This window comes from Sphaeramia orbicularis, chromosome 14, assembly GCF_902148855.1.
Source record: "Sphaeramia orbicularis chromosome 14, fSphaOr1.1, whole genome shotgun sequence".
Taxonomy (NCBI): Eukaryota; Metazoa; Chordata; class Actinopteri; order Kurtiformes; family Apogonidae; genus Sphaeramia; species Sphaeramia orbicularis.
The window spans coordinates 9,572,215-9,582,559 of NC_043970.1; the positions used below are offsets into that span (position 1 = coordinate 9,572,215).

Below are 10,345 nucleotides of genomic sequence, written 5' to 3' on the forward strand. Positions count from 1 at the left end.
TTTAGAAATGTCAAGTCAAACATGCAAACTTAAACTGCCAAAAAAACCAGGATGACCTCTTTTTTTTTTTTTTTCGCCATTTCTACAATTAGATATCCCTAAATCCTCTTGAATCTGGGCCTTTTAAATTGCAGTCATTTGCTATTATATAACCTTGTAGGCAGATATTATTACTTGATTAATTTTTGCAGCCCTAGTCTGTCATTGGTCAAAAGGAGCATGATGACAACAAAGTGGAGAGACTGCAGAACCTGGGTTTATAATGAAATAATGAAAACTTGGTTGCAACTGAATTAAACATCAAATTGAAAATTTTTGTTACATTTTTGCAAAACCAAATAAACAAAATCATTAAGAAAATGTCTTTAAAATGTCCAGTAATGCAGTAAAACATACTCTTTAATTGTTGTGATATTATAAAGTACTTTTTCTGACCTTTTTGGATTTCATTTATAACAAATTCAATGTAAAATCAAGCCTTCTGAAGAAACAAACCAATTAGCAAACAGGCTTTTGGACTCGCAGGAGGTATTAACTAGCTATCAAATGAATCACTTACTTTTTTGATATTTAAGTATTTTTAAGAAAGAAGAATGATTTTGCTGTTTCATTTCAATATTTTCTATTTTTTCTGTTGCTAACAGAAAACTGGGGTTGTGGTCAAAACAAATTTGACTTCACCTCTGATCAACAGTTTTCACCACTGTCTGAACAAACAACTAATGGAGTCATGGAAAAAGGAAACTGCAGAGGAAGTGACAATAAGGTTAATTGTTATCAGCAGCCCTTCATGCTAAACTAATAGAAGAGAATATCTTTATTGTCATTAACAAATACAACAAAATTAAAAGTACCACCCAATCTGTACATCACATTTAAGACATGTATTTTTTATGATTAGATAATGGAAAAGAATTAAAAATAACTGATCAAAAACTATATGTTATAACATCACAGAGAGCTGAGAGGTTTGTCCTATAGACAGGCATGTTGTTGGACTTGTATAATGTAGTAACAGTCTTGTGAAATCCAGACATTTTCAACACTCTGACTGTACTGATGTACACTGATTTTTCCTCTAAAATCAAAACAGCTGGTGTGTTGGGCTCATCTAAACTTAACCTCCTCCTCTCCATGTTCACATCTTCCACTCAGCTCAACACATCCCACCCCTCTGGTGCTTTGGCCTTTTAGCTGGGGTTCAGGTAGTTTCCCTTTCAGCCTGAGGATTTGTTTGCTCTAAAGCACCATAAAATGGCTCATCCAGATGAGCGACTCCTTACTCAGAGCAGCTTGTCGAGCCAGACAGATTTCAGGAAAAGGCCTTGCTGTGGGTCTCCACATTTAGTATTATACGGTGTAAAGCTTTCTTTTATTTTTAGTTTAATCCAGCAGCGGCTGCATAATCATCAGACACCTGCTTAGTCAACATCACTAAGATGATGCATCATAAAAATGGAGTCAGCTGGTGAATGTTGGGGCTGGATGATATGACCAAAATCCCATATCTGTGTTGGAAATAATAAAGGCCATCAGGGTTATTCAGGACCCTCTCCGTCCTGCATCAACCTCTTGGGGTTATGTCACTATTCAGGACTTGCAGCTGACGTCACTGGTCATGTGATTGTTGTTTACACCGCCATATTGGTAGGCACGCTATCTGGATCAAGAAAGTTGGAACTGTTGCTTTATATTGTGTTTTTCTTTGGAGTCGCGTTTGCGTGTTTTGTTATTTGCGAGTGTGTCTGCTTGTGATAAAGGTACCATAGGTGAGTGTCAATGTTTACGAACAACAGTGATGCGCACGCAACTTGGAGGCAAAAACATGAGTACCAGCTACCAGCTGGCTCACATCAGCCCCGTACACCTCCAGGCTCTCCCCTGGAACTCATGAACGAGCCAATATGTTAGCTCTAAAACGGTCCATTAACTGTCTTGGTCCAAAAGCCGATCCCATCTTCTCCTTCACGGCCGCATAATTTTACTTGACCGCATTGGGAAGGCTGTCCCATAGTAGAAAAGCAGACTTGCACAGACAGGTGGGGAGTATTCTCACCAGCTGAACTCACCGGTGTTGCCCGCCATAGCTCCGACTGCCACTTCCAGGTGCCTCACCCAGCTGAGGAAACTCTGGCTGCCATTGCTGGCAAAGGGAGCAGGTAGATCCACAATCACTCTCTCTCTATAGGGTGATAGGCCAAGGGAAGCCCTCCTGGTAGGTTTGAAGGGGTCTTCATCACCATACCACATAATGACAATTCTGTTTTTTCCACGCCGCTAAGTCCAACAGGCACACAGGCTAACTATACTGAGAAGATACGCTAAATGCGGTGATGAATATAAACAGCGGTCGGCAGAACAGAACCACCGCTGCCACCAATGGAACTGAGCGGTCTTTATGCCTAACTTATAACTGGTGAAAGCTAAGTAATAAACGGCACACAGGAGTTTAGCAGGTCCATCGTTTAAAACGCTATGAACTCAGCGTGACTTCCGCCTCCAAGACTAAATGTATGCATACGTCACATGAAACTCATCTATTGCAACCAACCGCAACACATGTGGTTACCGTGATCACACTGCTTAAAGCTTTATGTTATTGTAGATCTACATAGGAGAAAGATAAATATCACCAACAATGGGCAATCGTACGATCCAAGGAAAGCTTGCCTACCAATATGGTGTCATGAACAGAAAACCACGTGATCATGTGACGTATGTGCAAAACCTAAATATGTACATTATTGTGTATATCTCACAGCTACTTACTGAGAAGTGATTTGGCCAAACATATTGATGCAACAGTAATTTTATTGCTTTTATGTGTAATACACAACAGCACTATTTCTTTGGGCTACAGAGAGGGGAAGCCCTGCCTCCTCCAAATTGTGTCCCATAGGACCTTATTTCAGAAAAAACAAACAAACAAACAAAAAAACTGTACTGCAGTCAGTGACAAGATACTTTTGATTCTGTTTATGCTGCCATTTGCACATATGATGTTTGCCCATTTTAAAGATACCTTTGCCCAAAAAGAAAGTTGCATTTTGTTCTAAAATTGTTTAAGTATCAAACAGCGAAAATCCATAAATCAAAACATTAACATGTGAATAACAGACCAAAAAGACATGATGATGAGGTCATAACTGTCCCTCTGTCAACAACAGACACAGCTCTGAACAGATGTTCAGAGTTGTGAAGATGTCTGTGCAACTTTACCATGACCAGAGTCATCGTGATTTTTACCTCTTTTAATACTTTTTTACACTTCACTTTTTCTTCTCAAAGATTAACATTAAATCTCAATAAGCCCTCAATACATACTTGAGGGCTTCCGGTGGTGTTGCCCTGCTTGTGACCCGGACTCCTGCTGCTGCTGCTGCTTTTAGCGTTTTTAACGTTCGTATTGTATCATAAATGTGCAGCAATAACAGCCATTTTGATATTGATAATGTGTATCATGAAATGAGAGATGCAGTCCACTGATCTATGTCACGCAAAACTCAATGTTACCTCTATCTCTTTTTGAGGACGTGGAACTTTTTTATTTTTTTATTTTTAAGTTATTATATTTTAAATAGACAGTTTATGGCACAGTATCATAACATTTTCTCTTTCCATTGATCGCTATTCATGGGGCAGAACAGACATTCTGTCATATAAAAATAACAGAAAGTGGAATAGAACTAGATGTTTATATACAATTACTATATGAGAAGGCAAGTTCTTGGTACATTACATTAAGATGCTCAGTTCTAGATTTAATGCTTTATTGATTTATTAATTTAGTTGTTTATTGCTTTGACTTTGATGTTCAGTACAACTGTTACATAATTTCTGATGTCAAGTTCATTCAGAACACTGTTAGTGTTTCTTTTCAGCGTTTGGCAAGTTACAATTAAGTATATAAAACAATGTAAAATCCAAATAGGTAAGATATTTAAAGGTAAATCGAAAACAGTTCAACCCAATTTAAAATGGAGCTAAATTGTGGGTATAGGATATGTGTATAGTGTATACTGTTGATGTACTGAATACCAAATGTAAACCTGGAAAATGCTGAAAAAGTCTACAGCAGCCGCAAAATAATCCTCACAATAATATAACATGTAAACAAAGCTTTGTATTTGTATGCGTGGTAGAACACATTGTCACTCAAATGAGAACAAACTGCCGTAGTGCGAATTGTGACTCAGCAAAATAAAGAAATACAACAAAAGTTGAAACAACATAATTTTTTTTCTATTGTCTGTCAGTATGGTGTTATTATATCTCATGACTAATGATCATATTAGTGTGAGGCCAGCACAGTGATGCAAAGGCTTGTAACACTTTTTACCTGCATCAGCTGATCTGAGAAAGAAATCTTCTGTTTATTTCAACTGTTTTCACTGTGTGACTTTAACATGTTTTGCAATGAACCAGCAGGCAAACAGTAACCAAGTGTTTTCTGTGAGAACACTTGCTGTAGGCCTCAGTCACACACACACCATGTCAAAATAAACATTCTGTTGTTAAAGGCAGAGATATTCTCTGCCTCAAATGCTGCTGAGTCTTCAGGGTGTGGTGCTTTGGTTGTGTTGTGCTGCTACAGCCCTCGTAGCTATCTTAGTCCTTTTTTACAGTAAGAATCTGAGGAAGAGACTTGCAACCATTTCCCCCTTCAGAGCATACTCTAATTGATTTCAGGAATGGCTGCACAGAAACCAGAGCCATTTTTCCATCCTCCCACAGGAAACTGTAGATGCGCTGGCTGTGTAGGGCTTCATCTCCATGGAGAGAGATAATAGTGGTGATGAGGGAGCTGGGTTTTAATCACTTCATTGCATGTTGCTGTGTGGACCTCCACCAGAGAGGCTGATATGGAAATTATGTAGTAGGTCTGGCAGGAAATTGTTCGTTCCTTGAAATAAATATGGAGAACAAAGAATGACATGGGGGAATTACAGTGTGTAGAGCATGTGATTACAGTGCTGGATCACATGGATTCTCCTGCAGTTGAGCGAGGAAAAAACACCACAAGCAGTACTCATTATGTAAATGGAACAAATTTTCAGGTCACTAATGGGAATGAAAGTCGCAATTTTACATTTCTGTCTGAATTTATAACAAAAAGCTCCTCACTTTTCAGAGAGATTAAATTCCTGTTTGTGAGAAAGGAACAGTTTTATGATGTGATTTTCCTTTTTAGCTCCCTGTCCGAAAGGCGATGAGTTATTGTGAAGGCACTGTGTCTGGTGTTGTCTTTGTCAGCTATTTCGTCAAACATCTCCTCTGACAAAACTACTTGTCTGATTCATTTCAAATTTTATGTGTAGCTTCCTTAGTACAATGTCCACAAAGTTTGTTTACAGTTTTGAGAAATTTTGATTTTTGACAAATTTTTGAAATATTAAAAATTTGCGTTTACTTATAATGGTCCATATGTTGATGTTTTATATCATGGGAATGGTTAGAAATATCAGTATAGTTATTATTGAGCACTGCTGGGAAGTTGTATATGGACCTTCATTTGGGGCCATGACCTTTGACCTTAAATGACCTTGAAGGGTCAAACTCAAGGTTGCCAATGTCCAGATTTCAGATTAATTTACGTTGTTTAAGTGTACCTTCCTTGGGACAATGTCTACAACATTTGTTCACAGTTTTGAGAGATTTTGATTTTTGACAAATTTTTTTGATCTATTAAAAATTTGCATTTATTTATAATGGACTAAATTTTGATGACAAATATCAATATAGTTACTATTGAGCACTAATAGGATGGTGGACTTTATTTAATTTGTTGAGTTGTTCTCCAGTGAAAGTACTACCCACTTCTATTGGGAGATTGATCTCCATCATGACCACCGGACTCCAACATAGCGGTGTAACCTGACAACCTCACAAATTCAAGTTGTTGTTGATGTTTGATGAACATGCCGGTGAGATACAGGGCCATTGGTTCTATTTTTAATTTTTTTTGCACTTATTCATGGGTTTGTTTGTGTGTTTTCTTCAGGCTAAAGAGATCTTGACCAAGGAGTCAAACGTCCAGGAGGTGAGGTGTCCGGTGACAGTGTGTGGCGATGTGCACGGGCAGTTCCATGACCTCATGGAGCTCTTCAAGATCGGAGGCAAATCTCCAGACACAAACTATCTGTTCATGGGAGACTACGTGGACAGAGGGTACTACTCTGTAGAAACCGTCACTTTACTAGTAGCACTTAAGGTATGAGGAATGGCCCAGATTCTTGATTCAGATGATCATTAGACGTTTGTGAGTCAATTAAGTTAGAGGTGTGTTTGTCTTTCAGGTCCGGTTCCGGGAGCGCATCACGATCCTTCGAGGAAACCATGAGAGCAGACAGATTACACAAGTGTATGGCTTCTATGACGAGTGCCTAAGGAAATATGGGAACGCCAACGTTTGGAAATACTTCACAGACCTGTTTGATTACCTCCCCCTCACCGCCTTGGTAGACTCTCAGGTGAGAATGCAGGAGGAACTAAACCGGTTTTCCTCTGTAGCCCTCTGTACTCAGCTTTAGACTTAAATATCACTCTATGGAAAGGTAATGAATTCTGAGAAAAATCACAACATTTTGTCAGTCCTTAAGAAAAACTCAGATAATGAATTTTGTGACTTTTAGACTTTAAAATGCTTTAAGATATCTTTAATGTTATTTCAACAGGTCTTAAAGGTTCTGAAATTTTTGTAATGTCTATAAAATTTCTTTAACTTCAGTCATAGCCAAATGTTTTTGTAGTGACATGAATTGACTTTTTGCATTAACATGATTCATTTCCCAATAAAGGTCTTTGAAGCTGATAATATCCTCCACTGTCCTTCAGTGTACGGCAAAAACACATGGAAAATAAATTTAAAAACCTGAGGCAGGAAAGCTTTTGAAAACACAGTTTGTGTCACTGCCAGTACTTTCAGTCATGAAAGTGCAACCAACAAAAACAATATGTTTTTTTTAATGTTCTAAGTTCTACTTAAAAAACAGCACATTTAGTACATGATTGAATACTTATTTAAAGCCTGTTGCCACTTATGCTAGAAAGCAAACTAAGAACATTGTGTATAAACTTACATATAACTTTGTTATTTGTATTTTGTACCAGTATGGACATAAAATAGATTTTAAATTGTATTTCTAATTATCTTAGAAGGGTCTTTAGAAACTCCTAAATCCTAACTTGTTGAATCCTTCAGAAACCCTGAATGATGAGGGAGTTAAGTTTAGAAATATGTGAAAAATGGAGAAGCTGACAGACTATGAAGTGCTTATGTATTCTGTACTGTTCCTCATATTTCCTTCTTTATCCAGATTTTCTGTCTTCATGGAGGCCTGTCACCGTCCATAGACACATTGGATCACATCAGAGCACTGGATCGTTTACAGGAAGTGCCACATGAGGTAATAAAAATGTGTCCGATTTTTAAATACAACTGCTCCACTGTCCATAATGTCAGAAATGAATGCTGTCAAGTAGAAGCTGAACTCTTCCTCATCTTCCCCTCCTCAGGGTCCTATGTGTGACCTGTTGTGGTCAGACCCTGATGACCGCGGTGGCTGGGGCATCTCTCCACGAGGAGCTGGTTACACTTTTGGTCAGGACATCTCAGAGACGTTCAACCATGCCAACCGCCTCACATTGGTGTCCCGTGCCCACCAGCTGGTTATGGAGGTGCGTACCTGTGTTCCCATCAGACTAGCTTTTACACTAATTGTTCACTGCAGCAGATTTGACTTAAATACACTTGTTGATTATGACACAAAGTGTTTTTTATCTTGCTGACAGTTACACCATGAGCTATTGTGAAGGCGCTGTGTCCAGTGTCGTCTTTGTTAGCAATTTCTTCCAACATCTCTGACAAAACTACTTGTTGGATTCATTTCAAATTTTGTATGTAGCTTCCTTGGGACAATGTCTACAAAGTTTGCTCACAATTTTGAGAAATTTAGGTTTTTGAAATATTTAAAATTTGCCTTCACTCATACTGGGCCATATTTTGATGGCTTATAAAATTGAAATGGTTAGAGATATCAATATATTTACTATTGAACACTGATAAGAAGTCATATATGGACTTTCATTAAATTAGTGGAGTTATCCTCCAGTGAAAGTACCACCCACTTCTGTTGGGACATTGATCTCTTGCATCAAGACCTCAGGACTCTAACTTTGCGGCAGAGCCTGACAGCCTAACAAATTCAACTTGTTATTGATTCTTAATAGAACATACGGGTGAGATACAGGGCCATTGGTCCTATTTTCAGAGCACAGTGAAATGTGCTGATTAAGAAAGAGCAAATGAGAATCTGAAAAACACAACCACTACAGTAATCTATGAGTGTCTCATACTTTGGCTGAAGAATATGTTCAGATTAGATTTGCATTTGCCTGAATAATGCATCCCCAGTGAATAATACATCTGCTTCCCTCAGGGTTACAACTGGTGCCATGAAAGGAACGTGGTGACAATATTCAGTGCTCCCAACTACTGCTACCGCTGTGGCAACCAGGCAGCTATTATGGAACTAGACGACACCCTCAAATACTCGTTGTAAGTAAAACAAAAACTGACAAAATGGAGGTCCAGCATGTACTTTTGCATAATTCTAGAGAAAAACAGTTTAGATGTTTTGTAAGTGAGATGGTTTTGTAAAGTTAGGATTAGGATAAAATCAGACCACATTTCTAAATGTGAGTTGAATGTTTAATCTAAATAATTGTTGATGAAGTGTTTGTATTTTCAGCTTTTTAAGTTTTTATTTCCTCTGTCCTGCAGCTTGCAGTTTGATCCTGCACCTCGCAGAGGGGAGCCTCATGTCACCCGTCGCACCCCAGATTACTTCCTGTAAAACTCTGACCTTTGACCCCTTGTACAGTCGAGTCCAGTTCTGCCGTGATATATGAAAGTACCTTCAACTGATAACAACATGAATGAAGACAGGGCGGGTGGGAGACAGGGTGGGGGTTGGGGGGCTACACAGCAGTGCACATTGTATATTCACACAAAGACCTATTTAAGCATTTAGTGATTTAAAAAAAAAATGTCTGTGTGTCTATGGATGGACCAAAAGGTGTGTGCCATAATCATTACAATATTCATTGCTGAGGACTTGGTATTGAAAATCTGCCCCACTATGTAAAGCAACAGTGTTTAAATCCCTCATCCTGTACCTGTGTAGCTGGACTGACGACACTGAGGTCCAAAAAAGAGAAAAAAAAAACAAACAAAACATGAATTTGCTCCTTCAAATGCGGCTGTTTGAACCCACATGCCATGGCTTCTATTTAGGAGATCTGAACATGATCTGTTTGCACTTTTGTAAATCTAAAGAAATGTAACATATGTCAAAAGATGAAAAGATTTCACACTACAGATGTTTTTTTCTTTTTGATTTTTATTTTTGAAATTAAAACAATAAAGACCCCATCCGGTAAGTTTTACACCAGGTTTGTCCTGTGTAAGTTTTAAGGAACAAAGAACCCTTCAGACACAGTTACCCTGCTTGGTGTATATATATATATATATATATATATATATATATATATATATATATATATATATATATATATATATATATATATATATATATATATATATATATATATATAAGACAGATGATGGAGCGTTCATCCACATCAACTCACTGACTTGCTCTGAACCACAGAGTCTGTATTAACCAAACCATTTGAATAATAAAGACAAAGGTGGCTCATGAATGTGTGTGTGCTTTTTTGTGATGATGCTAAAACGTCATTTGCCTACGCTGGCCGAATGAGAGGACTTCTGTTATAGTAGAGGTTCCTTTGACCTGTGTTTAATTTCCAGTTTAGTCAGTTGGATGTCAGCCAGTCCACTGGCCAGACTGCAGGTCAGCTGGCACGGGGACAGTTGGGGATTCAGTTCAGGATGTGTTTTGGAAAAGACAGATTACCCTGGTGCTTTTTGTTCTAATCCAAATATGTGATCATTACCAGAGAAGGGTGTATAATGTGACTCATGGGCATCTGGTATGGTTTAACAAGAAATACTGATTGAGAAAAATGGAACTTAAAAAAGGAAATACAAATGAAAAGATCAAATATTTATCTTGCGATTGAAATGGAAAAACATTGAACAGCAGTTTCTCTGTAACTAAGTGTGGCTCTATATATCATGAGCCTCATAGCATAATTGCCCGAGTCATATTTGACTAAATTGTGATATCTACATAACTTTACTCTCCAAACACTGCTGCTCCATTTTGGATCATTTGCTATGACCTGAAAAAAAGACAAAAACAATGGGGCAAACGATAGATATATATATAAAAAAAACAGCTATTAAAACCACTCAGTATTT

The 10,345-nt window shown here is 38.0% G+C and overlaps 1 protein-coding gene across 1 annotated transcript in view; it reads left to right on the top strand.

Annotated features, from left to right (window-relative positions):
* The window catches only part of ppp2cab (protein phosphatase 2 catalytic subunit alpha b), a 26,451-nt gene extending 17,004 nt beyond the window's left edge, over positions 1-9,447 (top strand). The window contains exons 2-7 of the mRNA XM_030153457.1: positions 6,002-6,211; positions 6,297-6,470; positions 7,317-7,406; positions 7,516-7,677; positions 8,439-8,557; positions 8,783-9,447. Of these exons, the coding sequence (XP_030009317.1) occupies positions 6,002-6,211; positions 6,297-6,470; positions 7,317-7,406; positions 7,516-7,677; positions 8,439-8,557; positions 8,783-8,855 (828 nt within the window). The 3' untranslated portion in view covers positions 8,856-9,447. The remainder of the gene's footprint in view (positions 1-6,001; positions 6,212-6,296; positions 6,471-7,316; positions 7,407-7,515; positions 7,678-8,438; positions 8,558-8,782) is intronic.
* Positions 9,448-10,345: the final 898 nt, after the last annotated feature.